At 50.9% G+C, this 24776-nt stretch overlaps 3 protein-coding genes across 3 annotated transcripts; all 3 read left to right on the top strand.

Annotated features, from left to right (window-relative positions):
* Window positions 1-779: 779 nt before the first annotated feature.
* Window positions 780-8665, top strand: LOC139017719 (proteoglycan 3-like). The gene is made up of 6 exons (XM_070426320.1): window positions 780-810; window positions 1157-1287; window positions 1949-2262; window positions 2945-3073; window positions 3669-3755; window positions 8585-8665. The coding sequence occupies exons 2-6, from the start codon at window positions 1227-1229 to the stop codon at window positions 8663-8665; spliced, it is 672 nt and encodes a 223-aa protein (XP_070282421.1). The 5' UTR covers window positions 780-810; window positions 1157-1226.
* Window positions 8666-9361: 696 nt separating this feature from the next.
* On the top strand, window positions 9362-11182 carry LOC139017717 (proteoglycan 3-like). The gene is made up of 3 exons (XM_070426319.1): window positions 9362-9422; window positions 10111-10424; window positions 11111-11182. Exons 1-3 carry the CDS (start codon window positions 9362-9364, stop codon window positions 11180-11182), a joined length of 447 nt encoding a protein of 148 aa, XP_070282420.1.
* Window positions 11183-17414: 6232 nt separating this feature from the next.
* On the top strand, window positions 17415-20982 carry LOC139017943 (proteoglycan 3-like). The gene is made up of 5 exons (XM_070426557.1): window positions 17415-17475; window positions 17863-18176; window positions 18864-18995; window positions 19774-19870; window positions 20808-20982. Exons 1-5 carry the CDS (start codon window positions 17415-17417, stop codon window positions 20864-20866), a joined length of 663 nt encoding a protein of 220 aa, XP_070282658.1. The 3' UTR covers window positions 20867-20982.
* Window positions 20983-24776: the final 3794 nt, after the last annotated feature.

Raw genomic sequence — 24776 nt, 5'->3', positions numbered from 1 at the left:
AACCTTGATCTAGATCTATAGCATAGAAGAAAGAGCATAAGGTTTTCACATGTTAAAGATGACAAAAGAGGAAGAGGGAGAACTAGAGTGAGAAGGAGAAAAAGAGGGAGGGGGGGAGGGAAAATAGAGGGAGAGAGGAAGATAGATAGATAGATAGATAGATAGATAGATAGATAGATAGATAATAGATAGATAGAAGCTTTGGGAGCCAAAAGAACTAGGTATCCCAGATCCCACTCTTGCTGTGCACACTTGTAAGGGACTTTCCCTCTCTGAATCAGTTTTCACACGTGTGAAGTTAGAGTCATCATACATTCTCATGGGAATGGGGAGAAAGTGAGGATTCTGGGATGGGATGCATATGAAATCCCCGTTCTAGACAAGCACTCAGGAGGTGGGCACCTCCTTTCTCCTCTCCTCGTGGTCCCCCAGCATCCTAGGATCCTCCACTTCATTGGCTGGGATAGTGACCAGAAGAAGGCTGCTCCCGGGGTTATGACTGGGGCACTTTAGGGGTGCTAACAGTAACTATATGTGGACAGTAGACATCTGGGGTCTTCTCCAGCACACCTGGACACCCATGTGTGTCAGTGGACCCCAGGAGGCAGGTCCCTGCAGTCCCAGCAGGAGCAGATGAGAGAATTGAGCAAATGCCTTATTATCAGCTCCCCTGCCCAGCACCCCGGCCTGGGGCAATCATCCAGGCCTCAAAAGCCCATTATAAGGACTTCCTCAAACGCCCAATATAAGGACTGCCTCTGGTCCCCAGCAGTCAGAGACACCGAGAGTGGAGGTCTCCGACACTTGAAGGTGAGTGCTCCCCCAGCTGCCCAGTGAGGAGGGGTCCAAGGGTTGGCAGGAAGCAGAAGCCTATATGGCAAAGACCTAGGAGGCCTGTCCTTAGGACTCTGATGGCCACTGTCCTTCCACTCCATCCTCAGTGTAGTGAAATGAGCCCTGACCCTGAGCAGACCAGCTCCTGCAGGTGCAGGGTCTGGGCTAAGTGCTGTTCCAGGCGCCACAGATAAAGCGCTTGGGTAAAAGGGACTTTTCTTGATTCTCCAGGTCAGTGTCTTTTCACTGGGGGAGAAGGAAGCTCTCTAGTTTGCCTTTAATCATCTACTTAAACAAACATTGCATCTCTGTTGTGTGACAGGGGCTCTTAGACACACAGGGCAGCCCAAAGCGTGAAGTGAAGCTGTGTCCCTGCTACAAGAACAGTGACTATGAAACTCCCCGTGTTCCTGCTGCTCCTCCTGTTGGGGACAGTTGCTGCTTTTCATCTGGGTAAATCCTCCCTTCCATTCTCATCCAGCTTGACCCCTTCTCTTCTTTCTGGCACCTCTTTGATTCTCTCTGGGCCAAGGCCATAGCTTTTCCTTATTCAGTGGGCTCAGCTCCCCTCAGGTAAGATCTCTCTTGGACTCAAAAATGTGACCTGAATATTTTGTCAGGGCTCCTCCTCAAGCATAACCCACCCACCTTTAAAAAAAATATATATACATATATTTTATTGATTTTTTTACAGAGAGGACGGAAGAGGGATAGAGAGTTAGAAACATCGATGAGAGAGAAATACTGAGCAGTTGCCTCCTGCATACTCCCCACTGGATATGTGCCTGAAACCAAGGTACATGTCCTTGACCAGAATCAAACCTGGGACCCTTGAGTCCGCAGGCCGATGCTCTATCCACTGAGCCAAACCAGTTAGGGCAACCCACCCACCTTTTCAGAGCAGCTTGATCGTACCCCTAAAATACACACCTGTCTGCCAGCGCCAGGTGCTCACCCCTTTGTGTGAGTTCTCACCTCACCCCACAGGGAGGAGATCCTTCTGGCCTAGGCTCCAGAAGGAGGCACTAGGAAGTCTTGAGTGGGGTGGTTGGCGCTGTCCGTGGTCCTGGAAGAAGGAGCTCCTTACCTGATGGCAGGCTACCTCTTCTTTCAGGGAATGATGCCCCCTATCTGGACAGCCAAGAGTCACAGGCGGATCTGAGCCAGGATCTGGAAGGCTCAGGGGAGCAGGAGGGAGAGTTGGTCCTGACTGAGGAGGCCATTCAGTCCCAAGGAGAGCAGGTGGAGGCTTCCAGCTGCCAAGATGCCTTTGAGGACGAGAAGGCCATGGAGTCGGACCCAGGTGCCCTAGATGAGAACTTTCAGTGCCCCAGGGAGGAGGACACAGTGAAAATTCTGGTCAGTGCTGGGTCCAAGAACAGATTCTACCGGTTGGTGAAGACTCCCAAAACATTTGCAGACGCTCGGGTAAGTGGCAGGGGGCTACTGTGGACGGAGGACCAGGGTCTGGAGAAGAGAGTGGGTTCTACCTCCTGCTCCCTATTCATTTACACTTGTGGTTCTCAAATGCTAGTGAGCAGCAGAATCTCCTAGAGGTCATGTTGAAGCATGGATTTCAGGGTTAGCAGGTGGGGCCCAAGAGTTTTCATTTAGGACCAAGTGCCACGTGCTGGTGATATTGTTGGTCTGGAGGCAGTACTTTGAGAATCACTGATGGGGACAAAAGGCTTTGGTATTAGATATACCTGTGTTAAACCCTGGCTCCACCTGTGATTGACATGTTACCAGGGCAAGTCCCTTCATCTTTCAGAGCTTCAGGACCTTCACTTGTACAATGGAGATATATAGTACCAACCTCTTATGGTGTGGTGAGGATTAAATGAGATAATACACAAAAAGCATTTGGATCAGTCCTTGAGTCATTTTAAACTGCCAGTAAATGGTGGCTGAGATTATTCTCAGGATTACTATTATTTCCTGCAGGAAGTTCCTGGTAACAGATAAAGGGGCAAGAGATGGAATTGAAGGAGCAAGTAGATCCCTGATTTCTGACCTGACAAGGGATGGAGAACTCTCTCCTGGAGACTCAGGAACATGAGGGGCGGGGGGAAACCAAGGGAATTTTCTCCTCCACCTCTTTTTTCTGCAGAACACTTGCAGGAATTGCTACCGTGGCACCCTGGCCTCTATCCACAACAAGCAAACCAACAGGAATATCCAGATCTACGGCGGTAACTTCCATGGCAATATCTGGATTGGAGGCAATGTCTATTACAGGGTAAGTGAGGGGCAGCTCCCAGGTACAGGAAGTTCTCTCTGGCATCAAGACTCATTCCAGCAGCTGAATGACCTTCCTGTGGGAGGCAGTGGGGGAGCTGGCTGGTGCTGGCTAGAGAGAACTGGTCATTGTGCACAACTCTTCCCAACTCCACGTTCAGTGACTTCATTCTTATGGCATGAAATCTGCCATGGTAGGTGTATTTCCACCATGGAAAATGGCTGTTGTTACAACTCAGGGTTCCTCCCTCGCTCTGCTTTCTCACCTTTCCCCAGAGCTGGTTGGTAAACAGTTACCAGCTCAGCACTGGAGTCAGGAGACCCTTTCCTTCCCCAGCTTGGTCACTTACAAGCTAAATGGCTTCCTCATGTCTAAAATGGGGTCCTTCTCTCAGAGTGGTTCTGGGATAGTGGGTGAATAAGTGCTATTATATTTGCTACTCAAGTGTGGTCCATGGACCAAGCAGTAGTAGCATGGCCTGATAGCTTGTTAGGAACGCACAGTCTTGGGCCTCATCTGAGATCTTGAATCAGCAACACCGTTTTATTTATTTTTATTTATTTTTAAAAATATATATTTAATTGATTTTTTACAGAGAGGAAAGGAGAGCCATACAGAGCCAGAGACATCGATGAGAGAGAAACATCAATCACCTGCCTCCTGTCCACCTTCTACTGGGGATGTAAAGGCAACCGAGGTACATGCCCGGGACTGGAATTGAACCTGTTACCCTTGAGTCTGCAGGCTGACACTCTGTCCACTTAGCCAAACCGGCTAGGGCAGCATCTCCATTTTAAAAAGATCCACAAGAGACTTGTATTCACAGAGAGTTTGAGAAGCCTGGCTGTGTGAGGCAGGGAGGGACCACTGCTCTTCCATTGTCATTGCCTGCAAACCCTCAGGGGTGGGTGTCCAGGTTATCTGGCTCCTAGCTGGGTGGGCAGTGACCAGAAAGGGACACTCAGTGGGCATTTTCTGGAACCTCTGGATCTGCCTGTCTTCCTGGACCTCAGCCTCTGACCCTGCCTATCCCCTCTCTTTTTCCAGTGCCCCCAGTTACACTGGATAGATGGGAGCATTGTAAATTATAGCCACTGGGCTCATCATCATGGGCACGGCCACTGTGTGACCCTATCCATCACAGGTGAGGGGGACTGGGCACCAGGGCAAAGGGAAGGGATGGCAAGGTGGACTCTTACACACTGTCCCTTTGAGCTGCCTGAGCAACACCTTCTCAAACTCACAGCCTCCCCACAACTGGAGAACCAACGTCCTTTCTCTGAGGAGGGTTGTGATGTAGGGTGAGGGGGTGCCCTGTGTGAGGGCTGGATAGGGCTCTCCATCCTCACAGATGAAGCTTGGCTGGGGGTCTGGGGGCTGCTTTCCTTCCTCTGCTACTGATGTGACAATTGAGAGTAGCTGAGGTGAATGAAAGGTGTGGACAGGGGATGAGGGAGAGATGTGTGAATGAGGAATGGCTGAATGCCAGACGTGAGGGACTCAGGACTGTGGCTAAGGCCATACTCGCTGGAGAAAGGCTGCCACAATTCCCATCCCAGCCCTGCCACCTGCCCACTGGCATACAGACAAGTGGTTTCCCCGCTGAGCCTCAGGTTCCTCATCTGTGCAGTGGGGATGAGGACAGCACCTCCCTCTGGGAGTCATTGTGAGGATTAGCCAGGAGCCTCCAGGAAGCACTCAGCACCCTGTCTTCCTGGGGTGAAAACTCAATAAACACAAGCAGGTGGGGGTGTGTGGCAAACATATCATGGCGATTGGAGGGCAAGGGGAGCACCGGCCACACACTGCCAACTGTTTGCATCACTGTGTTCTCTATTGACAGGTGGTTATTGGAGACAATCATGTTGCGAAAGACTTCTGCCCTTTGTCTGCTCCTCCTAAGCCAGTGGCCTGGAAGAGATCCTGCCTCGTGCCCTCTCCCTACACCCCTCCTGGCAGCTCCTGGCCCACCCTGGACACTGGGCTGGACTCCCAGCCTCTCCTGGTCATAAAGCCATGTTTCCCACTGCATTTCCTGACTCTTGTTTCTTCATTGCTCATTGGAGGACTCCCCGGGGCTGGAAATCCTGAAAGCTCTCACTCCTGTGGGGTTAGGGGGCGGGGGCTTTGAGGAAAGTAAAAGATGGCCAGTGTCCCACAGGGATGGGTGGAATGGGGTGGAGCGCTGAGGGGTTTGGCTGTAGCGCCACCTAAGGGCGGAGACAGGGCTGGGTGGCTCTCCCAAGACCCTTCTCAGCCAGGCTGTTGGATTCCACATCCCCCCTCCCCCCAGGGGGAAGTTCTCATTGGGTGCCAGCTGTGGGTGGGGGTTGGGAACTTGCCCTCCTGCTTTGTTTGGATTCGTTATAGGGTGAGGGGTGGGGTGGCTATCTAAATGAGAGTGATATCACTGATTCAAGAAATGGAGGACTGTTAAAAATTTAACTGAGTACATTTAAAGATAAAATTGGCTTTATTCATTGATCCATGAATCATGCTGCATTCCATCCAGCAATCAGAGAGAAGCTATGAAAAGCTGTAATAATGGAAGGTGTTTATTGGCAGAAGGGAGCAGAAGGAAGGTTCTAGCAAAGAATGCATTGCTTCAAGGGGGGGGGGGTCACCGTTTTTCGGAAGGGGTCTATCAAGAGGATTACCAGCCCTAGCTGGTTGGCTCAGTGGATAGAGCGCTGGCCTGAGTACTGAAGTGTCCTGGGTTCCATTCTGGTCAAGGGCAAGTATGTAGGTTGCAGGCTCCTCCTGAGCCCCAGGGCCCAGGACACATGCAGGAGACAACCAATTGATGTATTTCTCTCACATCAATATTTCTCTCTTTCTTTCCCTCTCCCTTCCACTCTTTAAAACAAATTGGAAAATTATACTCAGGTGAGAATTAAAAATAAAAAGAGCAAAAGTAATGAAATAAGAAGATTCGCCTTCCATTCCAAATTATGGGCTTTCCGAACTCTACAAGCTACTAGCTAAACTGTGTGAAGCTAAGCTCTGTCTTTAGGGTGGAACCACTGGAGTTCTGTTCATTGCGCCAGCACAGATCGGGACTGCAATCCAGACAGAGCTTATCTGTGGACACAGGTCCCAGATCCAGTGCTGGCTTCCGGACAGCCCCAGGTCCAAGCCCTGTCCTGAGAGCACTATTGGAGCTGATCTCAATAGAGGCAGGTTCTGCCATTGCCTCAGCTCCCAGGTGAGAAAACTGAGACTCTGGGACTTACCATTCATTTGCATCACACTGCACTGAGACCCACCCCCTGCCTAATGTGGGACTGGACTGACCCTTGAGACAAGAGGCAGAGTTTGAAACCCCTGCAACATAAATGCAAACAGTAAGCCAGACGGTCGGAGTTTCACGATACTGAAAACATTGGCAGCATTGGATGGACTGTCTGGGAGTAATGCAGACTCTCTGGGGTATCAAAGAAGCAAGGACCTAGGAGTCAGACGTGCCACTCCTTCCTACTTGTATGAACTTGGGCAGGTCATTGAACCTTTCTGAGCTTCTGTAGTAGGTGTGTAGATGAGAGATGGCAATACCTATTTTGTAGAATGATTGTAAAGATTAAGTGGGGTGATGGATGCCAGAGACTTCATGTAGCAAAGTATATGGTCTGTGGTGGGCCTTCAAAAATGTTACTTCCAGTTTAAATCAGACATTACTGTGGTCACTGAATCCATTGGAATATCTTTGCCTGGGGTGTGAGTGCAAAGAAGATGGGGGTGGGGGAGGTGCAGGCTGTAGAGAAGGGAGGTGAATGAGAGGAGGCAGAGGAGAGGCAGCCATGGGGGGACAAGGAGCTGGAAGACCTGCCCTTAGATCTGTCTCTGACTTGCTGTGTGATCTTGGGCAACTTGCTCAAGCTCTCTGAGGTGTCATTTCCACATCTGTAAGACAGGGCTGTTCAAGGGAAAGTGTGTGTAAAGCCTATCGTGAGGCTGGCACTTGAGAGCAGCTGAGCATTCTTACCAGGGAGTGATAAGATGCCCCTGGTCTGGGCCCCAGAGGGAGGACAATGCTGGGGAGGGGTTTAGCCCTTCCCTCTCCCCCACTAGGGTGGACTCAAGCTGTAAATCCAACACCAGGTTTTGGGGACCCAGAATTGGCCAATCCCCCAACTACTACTGCCCCATGTCGTTAAGCTGAGGATCTGGTCAGTTGGGCCAGAGAGATAAGAGCCAAGACCGTTACCTTGCAATCAGGCCCAGAAGTGACCTCTCAGATACTTCTCCATTTGTAGTTCGCCTGGAACACCGGAGGCAGTGAAGGCCTTTTCACCCTTTGGGCTACGTGTGTCTGGTGCCCTGAGCCCTGGAGGGCTGGGCTGGAGTCTGAGGAAGAAATATGACTGCCCAGCGGGAATGTCACAGAGTGGGTCACCCACCCTGCCAAGGCCGCTAGCTCCCGGCAGGGATATCCAGCAACACCAGAGCTCGGCATTTGTTGGCCTCTCTTTGGACGGCAGTGAATGTGGCTGGAGCTGGGTTGATTAAAGTTTTGATATTTTACTCATCACAGATGTTTTTGCATTTACTTTCATTTCCAAGAAAGATTGCATGAAAGCTATTCATTTATCTTGACTACTGAATTCTTTAGTGCCCCCTTAAATTTTGCACCTGAGATGAGTGCCTCACTCAGTGCCTCCTAGTCCTGACCCTGGTGGTGACAGAGGGCTGGTGGGAGATGAGGATGGGGGTGGGGAGGGTGGCCCACAGTGTGACTGAAAGATTCTGCACTAAGCTTTCCATTGCAGCTGTCACCTCTTTGCCTGAAGATATGTCTTGAGGTTGGACTAAATGGCATTTTCTAGACTAGTGATCCTCAATGGAGGCAACTTTGCTCTCCAAAGGAGCTTTGGAAATATGTGGAGATGTTTTTGATAGTCTTTGGGGGACAATCAGATTGATGGGAGGAGGTACTCCTGACATCTAGTGAGTAGAGACGAGGGATGCTGCTAAACTTCTACAGACCCCCCGCCCCCGTCAACACACTACAAAGAATTACTTTACTCCAACTAGTAACAGTAAAAATATTGAGAACCTTGATCTAGATCTATAGCATAGAAGAAAGAGCATAAGGTTTTCACATGTTAAAGATGACAAAAGAGGAAGAGGGAGAACTAGAGTGAGAAGGAGAAAAAGAGGGAGGGGGGAGGGAAAATGGAGGGAGAGAGGAAGATAGATAGATAGATAGATAGATGATAGATAGAGAGAGAGAGAGAGAGAGAGAGAGAGAGAGAGAGAGAGAGAAAGAGAGATAAAAGGTTTGGGAGCCAAAAGAACTAGGAATCCCAGATCCCACTCTTGCTGTGCACACTTGCAAGGGACTTTCCCTCTCTGAATCACAGCTTTCACACCTGTGAAGTTAGAGTCATCATACATTCTCATGGGAATGAGGAGAAGGTGAGGATTCTGGGATGGGATGCATATGAAGTCCTCGGTCTAGACAAGCACTCAGGAGGTAGGCACCTCCTTTCTCCTCTCCTCGTGGTCCCCCAGCATCCTAGGATCCTCCACTTCATTGGCTGGGATAGTGACCAGAAGAAGGCTGCTCCCGGGGTTATGACTGGGGCACTTTAGGGGTGCTAACAGTAACTATATGTGGACAGTAGACTTCTGGGGTCTTCTCCAGCACACCTGGGTGTTTGGACACCCATGTGTGTCAGTGGACCCCAGAAGGCAGGTCCCTGAAGTCCCAGCACGGAGCAGACGAGAGAATTGGGCAAATGCCTTATTATCAGATCCCCTGCCCAGCACCCCGGCCTGGGGCAATCATCCAGGCCTCAAACGCCCAATATAAGGACTGCCTCTGGTCCCCAGCAGTCAGAGACACCGAGAGTGGAGGTCTCCGACACTTGAAGGTGAGTGCTTCCCCAGCTGCCCAGTGAGGAGGGGTCCAAGGGTTGGCAGGAAGCAGAAGCCTATATGGCAAACACCTAGGAGGCCTGTCCTTAGGACTCTGATGGTCACTGTCCTTCCACTCCATCCTCAGTGTACTGAAATGAGCCCTGACCCTGAGCAGAACAGCTCCTGCAGGCGCAGGGTCTGGGCTAAGTGCTGTTCCAGGTGCCAGTGATAAAGCACTTGGGTAAAGGGACTTTTCTTGATTCTCCAGGTCAGTGTCTTTTCACTGGGGGAGAAGGAAGCTCTCTAGTTTGCCTTTAATCATCTACTTAAACAAACATTGCATCTCTGTTGTGTGACAGGGGCTCTTAGACACACAGGGCAGCCCAAAGCGTGAAGTGAAGCTGTGTCCTTGCTACAGGAACAGTGACTATGAAACTCCCCATGTTCCTGCTGCTCCTCCTGTTGGGGACAGTTGCTGCTTTTCATCTGGGTAAATCCTCCCTTCCATTCTCATCCAGCTTGACCCCTTCTCTTCTTTCTGGCACCTCTTTGGCTCTCTCTGGGCCAGGGCCACAGCTTTTCCTTCTTCAGTGGGCCCAGCTCCCCTCAGGTAAGATCTCTCTTGGACTCAAAAATGTGACCTGAATATTTTGTCAGGACTCCTCCTCAAGCATAACCCACCCACCTTTAAAAAATATATATATATATATATATATATATATATATATATATATATATATATATATATATATATATATTTTATTGATTTTTTTACAGAGAGGACGGAAGAGGGATAGAGAGTTAGAAACATCGATGAGAGAGAAATACTGAGCAGTTGCCTCCTGCATACTCCCCACTGGATATGTGCCTGAAACCAAGGTACATGCCCTTTGACCAGAATCGAACCTGGGACCCTTGAGTCCGCAGGCCGACGCTCTATCCACTGAGCCAAACCAGTTAGAGCAACCCACCCACCTTTTCAGAGCAGCTTCTTCCTACCCCTAAAATACACACCTGTCAGCCAGCGCCAGGTGCTCACCTCACCCCACAGGGAGGAGATCCTTCTGGCCTAGGCTCCAGAAGGAGGCACTAGGAAGTCTTGAGTGGGGTGGTCGGCGCTGTCCGTGGTCCTGGAAGAAGGAGCTCCTTACCTGATGGCAGGCTACCTCTTCTTTCAGGGAATGATGCCCCCTATCTGGACAGCCAAGAGTCACAGGCAGACCTGAGCCAGGATCTGGAAGGCTCAGGGGAGCAGGAGGGAGAGTTGGTCCTGACTGAGGAGGCCATTCAGTCCCAAGGAGAGCAGGTGGAGGCTTCCAGCTGCCAAGATGCCTTTGAGGACGAGAAGGCCATGGAGTCGGACCCAGGTGCCCTAGATGAGAACTTTCAGTGCCCCAGGGAGGAGGACACAGTGAAAATTCTGGTCAGTGCTGGGTCCAAGAACAGATTCTACCGGTTGGTGAAGACTCCCAAAACATTTGCAGACGCTCGGGTAAGTGGCAGGGGGCTACTGTGGAAGGAGGACCAGGGTCAGGAGAAGAGAGTGGGTTCTACCTCCTGCTCCCTATTCATTTACACTAGTGGTTGTCAAAGGCTAGTGAGCAGCAGACTCTCCTAGAGGTCTTGTTGAAGCATGGATTTCAGGGTTAGCAATCTGGGGTGGGGCCCAAGAGTTTTCATTTAGGACCAAGTGCCAGGTGCTGGTGATATTGTTGGTCTGGAGGCAGTACTTTGAGAATCACTGATGGGGACAAAAGGCTTTGGTATTAGATATACCTGTGTTAAAGCCTGGCTCCACCTGTCATTGACATGTTACCTGGGCAATTCCCTTCATCTTTCAGAGCTTCAGGATCTTCACTTGTACAATGGAGATATATAGTAACAACCTCTTATGTTGTGGTGAGGATTAAATGAGATAATACATGGCAAGCATTTGGATCAGTCCTTGAGTCATTTTAAACTCCCAGTAGACGGTGGCTAAGATTATTCTCAGGATTATTATTATTTCCTGCAAGAAGTTCTTGGTGACAGATAAAGGGGCAAGAGATGGAACTGAAGGAGCAAGTAGATCCCTGATTTCTGACCTGACAAGGGATGGAGAACTCTCTCCTGGAGACTCAGGAATATAAGTGGGGGAAAAACCCAGGGAATTTTCTCCTCCACCTCTTTTTTCTGCAGAACACTTGCAGGAATTGCTACCGTGGCACCCTGGCCTCTATCCACAACAAGCAAACCAATAGGAATATCTAGTTCTCCGGCAATAACTTCTATGGCAATGTCTGGATTGGAGGCACTGTCTATGCCAGGGTAAGTGAGGGGCAGCTCCCAGGTACAGGAAGTTCTCTCTGGCATCAGGACTCATTCCAGCAGCTGAGTGACCTTCCTGTGGGAGGCAGTGGGGGAGCTGGCTGGTGCTGGCTAGAGAGAACTGGTCATTGTGCACATCTCTTCCCAACTCCACGTTCAGTGACTTCATTCTTATGGCATGAAATCTGCCATGGTAGGTGTATTTCCACCATGGAAAATGGCTGTTGTTACAACTCAGGGTTCCTCCCTCGCTCTGCTTTCTCACCTTTCCCCAGAGCTGGTTGGTAAACAGTTACCAGCTCAGCACTGGAGTCAGGAGACCCTTTCCTTCCCCAGCTTGGTCACTTACAAGCTAAATGGCTTCCTCATGTCTAAAATGGGGTCCTTCTCTCAGAGTGGTTCTGGGATAGTGGGTGAATAAGTGCTATTATATTTGCTACTCAAGTGTGGTCCATGGACCAAGCAGTAGTAGCATGGCCTGATAGCTTGTTAGGAACGCACAGTCTTGGGCCTCATCTGAGATCTTGAATCAGCAACATCGTTTTATTTATTTTTATTTATTTTTAAAAATATATATTTAATTGATTTTTTACAGAGAGGAAAGGAGAGCCATACAGAGCCAGAGACATCGATGAGAGAGAAACATCGATCACCTGCCTCCTGTCCACCTTCTACTGGGGATGTAAAGGCAACCGAGGTACTTGCCCGGGACTGGAATTGAACCTGTTACCCTTCAGTCTGCAGGCTGACACTCTGTCCACTTAGCCAAACCGGCTAGGGCAGCATCTCCATTTTAAAAAGATCCACAAGAGACTTGTATTCACAAAAAGTTTGAGAAGCCTGGCTGTGTGAGGCGGGGAGGGACCACTGCTCTTCCATTGTCATTGCCTGCAAACCCTCAGGGGTGGGTGTCCAGGTTATCTGGCTCCTAGCTGGGTGGGCAGTGACCAGAAAGGGACACTCAGTGGGCATTTTCTGGAACCTCTGGATCTGCCTGTCTTCCTGGACCTCAGCCTCTGACCCTGCCTATCCCCTCTCTTTTTCCAGTGCCCCCAGTTACACTGGATAGATAGGAGCATTGTAAATTATAGCCACTGGGCTCATCATCATGGGCACGGCCACTGTGTGGCCCTATCCACCAGAGGTGAGGGGGACTGGGCCCCAGGGCAAAGGGAAGGGATGGCAAGGTGGACTCTTACACACTGTCCCTTTGAGCTGCCTGAGCAAGACCTCCTCAAACTCACAGCCTCCCCACAACTGGAGAACCAACGTCCTGTCTGTGAGGGGGATTGTGATGTAGGGTGAGGGGGTGCCCTGTGTGAGGGCTGGATGGGGGCTCTCCATCCTCACAGATGAAGCTTGGCTGGGGGTCTGGGGGCTGCTTTCCTTCCTCTGCTACTGATGTGACAATTGAGAGTGGCCGAGGTGAATGAAAGGTGTAGAGGAGGAACGAGGGAGAGATGTGTGAATGAGGAATGACTGAATGCCAGACGTGAGGGACTCAGGACTGTGGCTAAGGCCATACACGCTGGAGAAAGGCTGTCACAGTTCTCATCCCAGCCCTGCCACCTGCCCACTGGCATACAGACAAGTGGTTTCCCCGCTGAGCCTCAGGTTCCTCATCTGTGCAGTGGGGATGAGGACAGCACCTCCCTCTGGGAGTCATTGTGAGGATTAGCCAGGAGCCCCTAGGAAGCACTCAGCACCCTGTCTTCCTGGGGTGAAAATTCAATAAACACAAACAGGTGGGGGTGTGTGGCAAACATATCATGGCGATTGGAGGGCAAGGGGGGCACCGGCCACACACTGCCAACTGTTTGCATCACTGTGTTCTCTATTGACAGGTGGTTATTGGAGACAATCATGTTACGAAAGACTTCTGCCCTTTGTCTGCTCCTCCTAAGCCAGTGGCCTGGAAGAGATCCTGCCTCGTGCCCTCTCCCTACACCCCTCCTGGCAGCTCCTGGCCCACCCTGGGCACTGGGCTGGACTCCCAGCCTCTCCTGGTCATAAAGCCATGTTTCCCACTGCATTTCCTGACTCTTGTTTCTTCATTGCTCATTGTAGGACTCCCCGGGGCTGGAAATCCTGTAAGCCCTCACTCCCGTGGTGGTCAGGGCAGGGCCTTTGAGGAAAGTAAAAGATGGCCAGTGTCCCACAGGGATGGGTAGAATGGGGGTGGAGCGCTGAGGGGTTTGGCTGCAGTGCCATCTAGGATCTGATCCAGGGCTGGGTGGCTCTTCCAAGACACTTCTCAGCCAGGCTGGGGGATTCCACACAACCCCCCCTCTGGGGGAAGTCCTCATTGCCTGGGGGATAAGGTAGGGAACTGGCCCTCCTGCTTTGTTTGGATTCAGTATGGGGTGTAGGGTGGGGTGGGACTGGGGTGGCTTACTAAATGAGGGTAATATCACTGATTCAAGAACTGGAGGACTGTTAAAAATTTAACGAGTACATTTAAAGATGAAATTGGCTTTATTCACTGATTCATGAATCAGGCAGCATTCCATCCCAACAGAAAGTAGCTGTGAAAAGCTGTAATAATGGAAGGTGTTTATAGGCAGAAGGGAGCAGAAGGAAGGTTCTAGCAAAGAATGCCTTGCTTCAAGGGGTGGGGGGGCCCACCGTTTTTTGGAAGGGGTCTATCAAGAGGACTACCAGCCCTAGCTGGTTTGGTCATTGATAGTGTGCTGGCCTGAGGACTGAAGTGTCTTGGGTTCCATTCTGATCAAGGGCAAGTATGTAGGTTGCAGGCTCCTCCTGAGCCCCAGGGCCCAGGACACGTGCAGGAGGCAACCAATCAATGTGTTTCACATCAATATTTCTCTCTTTCTTTCCCTCTCCCTTCCACTCTCTAAAACTCATTGGAAAATTATACTCAGGTGTGGATTAAAAATAAAAAGAGCAAAAGTAATGAAATAAGAAGATTTGCCTTCCATTCCAAAATATGGGCTTTCCCAACTCTACAAGCTACTAGCTAAGCTCTGTGAAGCTAAGCTCTGTCTTTAGGGCGGAACCCCTGGAGTTCTGGCCAATGCGCCAGCACAGAGCAGGACTGCAATCCAGACAGAGCTTATCTGTGGACACAGGTCCCAGTTCCAATGCTGGCTTCCGGACAGCCCCAGGTCCAAGCCCTGTCCTGAGAGCACTATTGGAGCTGATCTCAATAGAGGCAGGTTCTGCCATTGCCTCAGCTCCCAGGTGAGAAAACTGAGACTCTGGGACTTACCATTCATTTGCATCACACTGCACTGAGACCCACCCTCTGCCTAATGTGGGACTGGACTGACCCTTGAGACAAGAGGCAGAGTTTGAAACCCCTGCAACATAAATGCAAACAGTAAGCCAGACACCCAGAGTTTCACGGATGCTGAAAACATTGGCAGCATTGGATGGACTGTCTGGGAGTAATGCAGACTGTCTGGGGTATCAAAGAAGCAAGGACCTAAGAGTCAGACGTGCCATTCCTTCCTACTTGTATGAACTTGGGCAGGTCATTGATCCTCTCCCAGCTTCTACAGTAGGTGTTCAGACTAGAGATGGAAATACCTATTTTGTAGGATGATTGTAAAGATTAAGTGGGGTGATGGATGCCAGAGCCTTCGTGTAGCAAAGTGTTTGGTCTGTGGTGGGCCTTCAAAAATGATATTTCCAGTTTTAAACCAGACATTACTGTGGTCACTGAAGCCATTGGAATATCTTTGCTTGGGGTTTGAGTGCCAAGAAGACAGGGTTGGGGGGGGGCAGGCTGTAGAGAAGGGAGGTGAGTGAGAGGAGGCAGAGGGCAGGCAGCCATGGGGGGACAAGGAGCTGGAAGACCTGCCCTTAGGCCTGTCTCTGACTTGCTGTGTGATCTTGGGCAACTTGCTCAAACTCTCTGAGGTGTCATTTCCACATCTGTAACAAAGGGCTGTTCAAGGGATATGTGTGTACAGTTCATCCTGAGGCTGGCTCTTGAGAGCAGCTGAGCATTCCTACCAGCAAGTGATAAGATGCCCCTGGCCTGGGCTCCAGAGGGAGGAGAATGCTGGGGAGGGGTCCAGCATTCCCTCTCCCCTCACCCTTATGGTGGACTAAAAATTTAAATCCAAGACTAGGTTTTTGGGCCCCAGAATTGGCCAATTGACCCACCACCACCACCTCATGTCGGTAGATAAGCTAAGGATCTGGTCTGTTGGGCCAGAGAGATAACAGCCAAGACTGTTACTCTGCAATCAGGCCCAGAAGTGACCTCTCAGATACTTCTCCATTTGTAGGTCCCCTCGGACAGCAGAGGGAGGGAAGGCCTTTTCACCCTCTGGGCTACCTGTCCCTGGTGCCCAGAGGCCTGGAAGACTGAGCAGGGGTCTGAGGAAGAAGTATGACTGCCCCGGGGGAATGTTACAGAGTGGGTCACCCACCCTGCCAAGGCCACTAGCTCCCGGCAGGAATTTCCAGCAACGGCAGGGCTCAGCACTTGTTGGCCTCTCTTTGGACGGTAGTGAATGTGGCTGGAGCTGGGTTGATTAAAGTTTTGATATTTTACTCATCACAGATGATTTTGCATTTATTTTTATTTCCAAGAAAGATTGCATGAAAGCATTATTTATCTTGACTACTGAATTCTTTAGTGCCCCCTTACATTTTGCACCTGAGACAAGTGCCTCACTCACTACCCCTAGTCCTGACCCTGGTGGTGACAGAGGGCTGGTGGGAGATGAGCATGGAGGTGGGGAGGGTGGCCCCCATGGTGTCTGAAAGATTCTGCACTAAGCTTTCCATTGCAGCTGTCACCTCTTTGCCTAAAGATATGCCTTGAGGTTGGACTACATTTTCTAGACCAATGATCGTCAATGGAGGCAATTTTGCTCCCCAGAGGACATTTGGAAATATGTGGAGATGTTTTTGATAGTCTTTGGGGGACAGTCAGGTGATGGGGGAGGTACTCCTGACATCTAGTGAGTAGAGACCAGGGATGCTGCTAAACTTCTACAGTCCCCCACCCCTTCCTCTGCCAATACACAAGAATTACTTTACTCCAACTAGTAAGAGTGAAAATGTTGAGAACCTTGATCTAGATCTATAGCATAGAAGAAAGAGCATAAGTTTTTCACACATTAAAGATGAAAAATAGAAAGAGGGAGATCTAGAGTGAGAATAAGAAAAAGAGGAGGGAGGGAAAAAGAGAAAGAGATAGATAGATGATAGATAGAAGGTTTGGGAGCCAAAAAGACTAGGATTCCCAGATCCCCCACTTTCTGTGCACACTTGCAAGGGACTTTTCCTCTCTGAATCTCATTTTCCATACATGTGAAGTCAGGGTCATCATACATTCTCATGGGAATGAGGACAAGGTGAGGATTCTGGGATAGGATACATATGAAGTCCCTGGTAGAAAAAAACTCAGGAGGGTGGGACTCCCTTCGTCTTCTCCCTCCTCCCCTCATGGTCCCCCAGCATTGTAGGATCCCCCCCCTCATTGGCTGAGATAATGACCAGAGGAAGGCTGCTCCTGGGGTTAAAACTGGGCACTTTAGGGGTGCTAATGGTTAGTATATGTGGGCAGCAGACATCTGGGGTCTTCTCCAGCACACCTGGACACCCATGTGTGTCAGTGGACCCCAGGAGGCAGGTCCCTGCAGTCCCAGCAGGGAGCAGTTGAGAGAATTGAGCAAATGCCTTATTATCAGCTCCCCTGCCCAGCACCCCAGCCTGGGGCAATCATCCTGGCCTCTTCCCACTTCCCCAATAGCCCAGTATAAGGACTGTCTCTGGGACCCCTCAGTCTGAGACACCAAGAGTGGAGGTCTCCGACACTTCAGAGGTGAGTCCTCCCCCAGCTGCCCAGGGAGCCTAGGAGGCCTGTCCTTAGGCCCTGATGGCCACTGTCCTTGCACTCTGTCCTCAGTGTAGTGGAACGGGTCCTGACCTTGAGTAGACCTGTTTCTGCAGGGACAGGATCTGGGCTAAGTGTCATCTCAGGGGCCAGTGATAAAGCCCATGGGTAAAAGGGACTTTTTCTGCTTCTCCAGGTCAGCATCTGTTCACTGGGGAGAAGGAAGCCCTCCAGTTTGCCCTTTAATCAGCTACTTAAACAAACATTGCATCTCTGTTGTGTGACAGGGGCTGTGCAGACACAGTGAGCAGACCCACGGCGGGAAGTGAAGCTGTGTCCCTGCCACAAGAACGAGTGAATATGAAACTCCCCCTGCTCCTGCTGCTCCTCCTGCTGGGGACAGTTGCTGCTCTTCATCTGGGTAAATCCTCCCTTCCCTTCTCATCCTGCTTGACCCCTTCTCCTCTTTCTGGCAACTCCTTGGCTTCTTCTGGGCCAGGCCACAGCTTTTCCTTCTTCAGTGGACCCAGCTCCCCTCAGGTAAGATCTTTCATGGACTCAGAAATGTGACCTGAATATTGTCAGGGCTCCTGCTCAAGCAAAAACCACACATCTTCTCAGAGGTGCTTCTTCCTTCCACTAAAATACACACCTTTCAGCCAGCACCAGGTGCTCACCCCACAGGGAGGAGATCCTTAGGCCTAGGCTCCAGGAGGCACTAGGAAGGCTTGAGTGGGGCGGTCGGAGCTGTCCGTGGTCCTAGAAGAAGGGGACCCCTGACATGATGGCAGGTTACCTGTTCTTCCAGGGAATGATGCCCCCTATCCTGACAGCCAAGAGACACAGGCAGACCTGAGCCAGGATCTGGAAGGCTCTGGGGAGCAGGAGGGAGAGTCAGTCCTGACTGAGGAGGCGATTCAGTCCCAAGGAGAGCAGGTGGAGGCTTCCAGCTGCCAAGATGCCTTTGAGGATGAAGAGGCCATGGAGTCGGATCAAGATGCCCTAGATGAGAACTTGCAGTGCCCCAGGGAAGAGGACACAGTGAAAATACTGGGTAGTCCTGGATGCAAGACCTGCCGCTACGTGTTGGTGCGGACCCGCAGAACATTTAGAGGCGCTCGGGTAAGTGGTGGCTGGGAGGCTACTGATGAAGGAGGACCAGGGGCAGGAGAAGATAGTGGGTTCCACCTCCTGTTCCTTATTCATTTACACTAGTGGTTCTCAAATGCTAGTGAGCAGCAGACTCTCCTAGAGGTCTTGTTGAAGCATAGATTTCAGGGTTAGCAGGTGGGGCCCAAGAGTTTTCATTTAGGACCAAGTGCCAGGTGCTGGTGATATTGTTGGTCTGGAGGCAGTACTTTGAGAATCACTGATTGGGACAAAAGGCTTTGGTATTAGATAAACCTGTGTTAAACCCTGGCTCCACCTGTCATTGACATGTTACCTGGGCAATTCCCTTCATCTTTCAGAGCTTCAGGATCTTCACTTGTACAATGGAGATATATAGTACCAACCTCTTATGTTGTGGTGAGGATTAAATGAGGTAATACATGGCAAGCATTTGGATCAGTCCTTGAGTCATTATAAACTCCCAGTAAACGGTGGCTAAGATTATTCTCAGGATTATTATTGTTTCCTGCAAGAAGTTCCCGGTGACAGATGAAGGAGCAAGAGATGGAATTGAAGGAGCAAGTAGATCCCTGATTTCTGACCTGACAAGCGATGGAGAGTTCTCTCCTGAAGGCTCAGGAACTTGAGGGGAAAAAAAACAACCCAGTGAATTATCTACCCCACCTCTTCTCTCTGCAGAATGTCTGCAGTAGGTGCTACAGAGGCAACCTCGTCTCTATCCACAACCTCAGTGTCAACAATCAACTCCAGTGCTTGGCCAGTAGTATTAACCAGCAACAGGTCTGGATTGGAGGCAAACTCAGGGGCCGGGTAAGTGAGGGGCCAGCTCCCAGGTACAGGAAGTTCTCTCTGGCATCAGGCCTCATTCCAGCAGCCGAGTGACTTTCCTGTGGGAGGCAGTGGGGGAGCTGGCTGGTGTGGCTAAAGACAACTGGTGATTGTGCGCATCTCTTCCCATTCCATGTTCAATGACTTCATGCCATGGCAGGTGTATTTACCCCAAGGAAATTGGCGATTGTTACAAATCAGGTTTCCTCCCTCCTTCTGCCTTCTCACCTTCCCCCAGAGCTGGTTGAAAAACAGTTACCAGCTCACCACTGGAGTCAGGAGATCCTTTCCTTGCCCAGCTTGGTCATTTACAAGCTGAATGGGTTCCTCATGTCTCAAATGGGGTCCTTCTCTCAGAGTGGTTCTGGGATAGTGGGTGAATAAGTGCTATTATATTTGCTACTCAAGTGTGGTCCATGGACCAAGCAGTAGTAGCATGGCCTGATAGCTTGTTAGAGATGCACAGTCTTGGGCCCCATCTGAGACTCCTGAATCAGCATCTCCATTTTAAAAAGGTCTGCAGGAGACTTGTATTCACAGAAAGTTTGAGAAGCCTGGCTGTGTGAGGTGGGGAGGGACCACTGCTCTTCCATTGTCATTGCCTGGGAACACTCAGGGGTGGGTGTCCAGGATATCTGGCTCCTAACAGGGTGGGAAGTTCCCAGAAAGGGACACTCAGTGGTCATTTTCTGGAACCTCTGTATCAGCCTGTTTCCTGGACCTCAGCCTCTGACCCAGCCTATCCGCTCTCTCATTCTAGTGCAGAAGGTTACACTGGATTGATGGGAGTGCTGTGAATTTTACATACTGGGCTAATGGACGTGGGCGCGGCCGCTGTGTGGCCCTATGCACCAGAGGTGAGGGGACTGGGCACCAGGGCAAAGGGGAGGGACGGCAAGGTGGACTCTAACACACTGTCCCTTTGAGCTGCCTGAGCAACACCTCCTCAAACTCACAGCCTCCCCACAACTGGAGAACCAACGTCCTGTCTGTGAGGAGGGCTGTGATGTAGGGTGAGGGGCTGCCCTGTGTGAGGGCTGGATGGGGACTAAGCTCAGCCGGGGGTCTGGGGGCTGCTTTCCTTCCTCTGCTACTGATGTGACAATTGAGAGTAGCCAAGGACACCCTAGCCAACTTGGCTCAGTGGATAGAGCATCAGCCTGCGGACTGAGGGGTCCCAGGTTCGATTCCTGCCAAGGACACATGCCTGGATTGCGGGCTCGATCCCCAGTAGGGGGCATACAGGAAGCAGCCGATCAAAGATTCTCTCTCATCATTGATGTTTCCATCTCTCTCTCCTTTTCCCTTCCTCACTGAAATCAATAAAGAAATATGTATATATTTTAAAAAAAGAATAGCTAAGGTGAATGAAATGTGTGGATGAGGGACAAGCAAGAGATGTGCGAATTAGGAATGGCTGAATGCCAGACATGAGGGACTCAGGACTGTGGCTAAGGCCATACACGCTGGAGAAAGGCTGCCACAGTTCCCATCCCAGCCCAGCCACCTGCCCACTGGCATTCAGGCCAGTGGTTTCCTCACTGAGTTCCTCATCTGTGCAGTGGGGATGAGGACAGCACCTCCCTCTGGGAGTCATTGTGAGGATTAGCCAGGAGCCCCAGAAAGCAGTCAGCACCCTGTCTTCCTGGGGTGAAAACTCAACAAACACAAGCTAGTGTGTGTGTGTGTGTGTGTGTGTGTGTGTGTGGCAAACATATCATGACAATTGGAGGGCAAGGGGGGCACGGGCCACAATCTGCTGGCAGCTGACATTACCGTGTTTTCTATTTCTAGGAGGTCATTGGCGACGAAAGCGTTGTGGAAGACGTCTGCCCTTCATCTGCTCCTACTAAGCCAGTGGCCAGGAAGAGATCCTGCCTGGAGCCCCCTCCCTACACCCCTCCTGGCGGCCCCTGGCCCAGCCTGGGCACTGGGCTGGACTCCCAGCCTCTCCTGGTCATAAAGCCATGTTTCCCACTGCATTTCCTGACTCTTGTTTCTTCACTGCTCATTCGAGGGCTCCCCGAGGTTGGAACTCCTGGAAGCCCTCACTCCTGCAGGGTGGGGCTTTGAGGAAAGTAAAGGATGGCCAGCGGCCCGCGGTATTGGTGGAATGGGGGTGGGGCGCTGAGGGGTTTGGCTGCAGCGCCGCCACCGGGGGGCAGATCAAGGGCTGGGTGGCTCTCCCAAGACCTTTCTCAGCCCAGGCTGGAGGATTGCACCCCTCCCCCGCTGGGGAAAATTCTCATTGGGAGGGGGCTGGTGGGGAACTGGCCCTCCTGCATTGTTTTGATTCAGTATAGGGTGCGGGTTGGGTGGGAGTGGGGTGGCTTTCCAAATGAGGGTGATATCACTGATTCAAGAAGTGGAGGACTGAATACATTTAAACATGAAGTTGGCTTTATTCATTGATTCATGGATCAGGCAGCATCCCATCCAACAAATAGAAAGAAGCTCTGAAAATCTGTAATAATAGAAGGTGTTTATAGGCAGAAGGGAGAAGGAAGGTTCTAGCAAAGAATGCATTGTTTCGGGGGAGGTCACCTTTCTTTGGAAGGGGTCTATCAAGAGGATTCCCAGCCCAAGCTGGTTTGGCTTAGTGGATAGAGCGTCAGCCCTAAGCCAAGGGCATGTACTTCAGTTGCAGGCTCCATCCCCGGCCCCCACCCCACACTCCTGTTGGAGAGTGTGTTTGTGGGAGGCAACCAACACATCACTGCTCTCACATTGATGTTTCTCTCTCTCTGTCTCTCCCCCTCCCTCCACACATATTCTCTCCCTTTCTCTAAAAACAAAACAAAACAAAAAACAACAATTATGGAAAAATATCCTCAGGTGAGGATTTAAAAGAAAAAAAGAATTACCTCACTCATGCTGACCAGGTAATTTCAGATTGACTGGTTAAGGGTGACATTCCTTGGAGAGGCTGAGACTGCACTGGGTTAGGTATTAAGTCTTGGTTTGGGTGGGCTTAGCACAGTGACTCCATTTGGGGCTTGCTGTTTAACAGTTGTTAGGTCCCACCTGCTGTAACCACATGGGAGGGAGGGGAGAGTAGCCTTGTCTAGCCCTGTGTCTCTTTGGCCTGATCCTGGCCCTTACTTTCCATTCTCCCAGCAGCGCATGTGTGGGTGAGTCCAAAGGCCCCACATTCTTCTGATATGTGTTCCCCATTCCCAGGAGGGTGGCTCCTACCCCAATCCTTCTCCCTCTCCACATCCCCATCCCCACCCTATTTCCCTGGAGGTGCCACCTTCTCAGGAGGGAGCACCTCCCACGGGAGAGCCCTGGGGCCAACATCAGGGCATCTGATGGCAGTGTGGGTCCCATCCCAGTTCTCTAGCCCCAGGCCTCTGCTTCTTGCCCCCACTTTCTCAGACCCTGGGGACATTGAGAGGGAAGATTGTTGCTACCTTTGTTCAGGTGAGGTGCTCGGGTCCAGGAAGTCCCTGGAGTGGATGAAGAGGGAAGCTGGACCTGAGACTTGGTTTTTAGAGGGCAGGGAGCCCTGGGTTGTAGTTCTACATGAGGCTCAAGGAGAATGTACAAGTATTTCTGTGGAGATACCTGTGCGTGTGTGTATATGTATCTTGGTGTGCACACGAGTCATTTTTTATACCTGTGCATATGGAAATCTTTATTGGTAAATGTGCACAATCTGTGTGTCAATGTGCATTATGTGTTGTTTGAGATGTGTATATTTTATACATCTCTGGGTATTTATGGATAGGCCTATATGTCTGTGTACATCTGTGAATGTGTATGTCTGTGTGGCTTTGCATCCATACGTACTTGAATCTCTGCGTTCATGCATCCGTGTGTACCTGTGTGTCTTTGGCTGGTATGTTTGGGAGTGTGTTTACAGGCCAGGGTGTGCCTGAGTACACCTGTGTACAGGTCTATGTATGTGTGCGTACATGTGTGTGTATCTATCTACAGGCATCTGAGGGGATGTGGAGTTTCAGGAACAAAAACAACAAAAAGGAACAAAGGACCAGGTGTGCTTTCTTTCTAAAGGTGCTGGAGACGATGGAACAGGATCGGACGGGATCAGAGCACCCCCGGGTGAGCGGGTGGTGAAGAAGCAGCAGGGACAAGCCCCTTGAACATGAGCAGGCCTCTGGCAACAGGATAATGGGCTTGGCATTGCCATGAGCCTTGCCAGTGCTGGGCCCCAGGGGCTGCCTCCAGATGGAGACCTGTCCTCTGTAGGGGGGTTTGTCCATCTGCCTTGGATATAGGTTGGGTCAGGAAGCTCCTAATCACAGCATGTTGGTTCCCTAACAGCATGGAAGGGGAGCTGCCTTGGGGGGTCAGCCCCCCTCCCCCAGGTCCCTGCATTGTGTACTGCTACAAGCTAATCCTTGATGCTCTGCTTCTAAAAGAACAGTCAAACCTTGCTGTAGGGGGTGGAGGGTGGGAAGATAAGCAGTAAGGGAAGCTCTGCATAGGTAGCTCTGGGACTGGAATTTTAGCTGAATAGTAAACCCCCTTTTCTCAGCCTCCACTTTTCTCCTTGATGGGAAATTGGCTCTAGCCAACCCCAGTAGCTCAGTATCCTGCCAGTCAAGACCAGAGGTAGAGGGAAGGAGGGGAAAGGGTGTTGGTGGTGGCTCAGAGCCCTTCAGTCTGAAGCTTGCTCCTTGCAAGCCAGTGTAGATAAGATATTCCCCAAATATCTAACACTAGAGGCCCAGTGCATGAAATTGGTGCATGGAGGGAGGATCACCTCAGCCTGGCCTGCACCCTCTCCAATCCGGGACCCCTTGGGAGATGTCCGACTGCCTTTCACAATCTGGGACCACTGACTCCTAACTGCTTGGCTGCCTGCCTGCCTGATCACCCCTAACCACTTCTGCCTGCCTGATCACCCCTAACTGCTCCCCTACAGGCCTGATTGCCCCTAACTGCTCCCCTGCTGGCCTGATCGTCCCTAACCACCTCTGCCTAGCCCTGCACCCGGGACCCAGGATTCCCTCCTCTGGCCAGTCGCAGGCACCTGGGACCTGGGCTTCCCTCCCTCTGGCCAGCTGCAGGCACCCAGGACTTGGGCCAGCTTTGCCCAGGCTGGCCACAGCTGCAGAGGACTGCGGGGCGGGTGGCTTGTCCCTCTCCCGGGCCACAGCCTGGCTGGTTCCCATTCCTCTCTCCCCAGTGTTGAGTGTCTGAGCAGTCCCTGCATGAGGGTGCGAGGATGTGAGGGTGTGATGACCATTTGCATTAGCTCTTTATTATATAGGATTGTTTGTTATTGGGCCTCAACTTCAACCATTATATATTCATTCCTTTGGCTGTTTTAGGCCTTTCAGTGTTGAATAGCTCTTGATTAAAAAGCAAATACTCTTAGGAGAAGAAACTCCTGAGTATATTATTTATTAATACCTCTGGGAGATTGACTGGTAATTTGCTGAGAACAAGGTTTTGTGAGAAGCAGCACAGAAGGGAAGGACGCATGGAACTGTCAGTGAACATGGGGGTGGGGGTGAGGCTAGTTGTGGAGAAGAAGAGCCATTGAAAAGGAGATGATGAAGCAGAGAGTGCTGCGCTATTTTCTCTTCATGGGGACCCAGGAAGACTATTTCCTGGGATTCCTGGTAGTATTGTTGGGCTCCGTACCATGCGACTGAGTCTGGCCAGTGCCATGTGGTTGGAAGTGATGCAAGCAACTTCCAGGACTGGCCTTTAATGACCCCTTACAACCCACCCATTCTCACTTTGCTTGCTATGTGCCTCCAGTGGTATACTCCCCGATGGAGGGGGCTG

This window comes from Myotis yumanensis, unplaced genomic scaffold (assembly GCF_028538775.1).
Source record: "Myotis yumanensis isolate MYYU_CA2020_CCGP unplaced genomic scaffold, mMyoYum1.0.hap1 SCAF_10, whole genome shotgun sequence".
NCBI lineage: Eukaryota > Metazoa > Chordata > Mammalia > Chiroptera > Vespertilionidae > Myotis > Myotis yumanensis.
Note: the sequence above shows the minus strand (reverse complement) of the source record. Positions and strands in the feature narration are given on the sequence as shown.

Excerpts from the sequence above, each read along its gene's own strand:
- LOC139017943 (XM_070426557.1), top strand. The coding sequence starts at position 17,415 with ATGAAACTCCCCCTGCTCCTGCTGCTCCTCCTGCTGGGGACAGTTGCT. Across the intron at positions 18,996-19,773 it reads GAGGCAAACTCAGGGGCCGG|TGCAGAAGGTTACACTGGAT; the intron begins GTAAGTGAGGGG and ends CTCTCATTCTAG. Across the intron at positions 19,871-20,807 it reads TGTGGCCCTATGCACCAGAG|GAGGTCATTGGCGACGAAAG; the intron begins GTGAGGGGACTG and ends TTCTATTTCTAG.
- LOC139017719 (XM_070426320.1), top strand. The coding sequence starts at position 1,227 with ATGAAACTCCCCGTGTTCCTGCTGCTCCTCCTGTTGGGGACAGTTGCT. Across the intron at positions 1,288-1,948 it reads AGTTGCTGCTTTTCATCTGG|GGAATGATGCCCCCTATCTG; the intron begins GTAAATCCTCCC and ends CTCTTCTTTCAG. Across the intron at positions 3,756-8,584 it reads GTCCACCTTCTACTGGGGAT|CATCCTAGGATCCTCCACTT; the intron begins GTAAAGGCAACC and ends GTGGTCCCCCAG.
- LOC139017717 (XM_070426319.1), top strand. The coding sequence starts at position 9,362 with ATGAAACTCCCCATGTTCCTGCTGCTCCTCCTGTTGGGGACAGTTGCT. Across the intron at positions 9,423-10,110 it reads AGTTGCTGCTTTTCATCTGG|GGAATGATGCCCCCTATCTG; the intron begins GTAAATCCTCCC and ends CTCTTCTTTCAG. Across the intron at positions 10,425-11,110 it reads AAACATTTGCAGACGCTCGG|AACACTTGCAGGAATTGCTA; the intron begins GTAAGTGGCAGG and ends TTTTTTCTGCAG.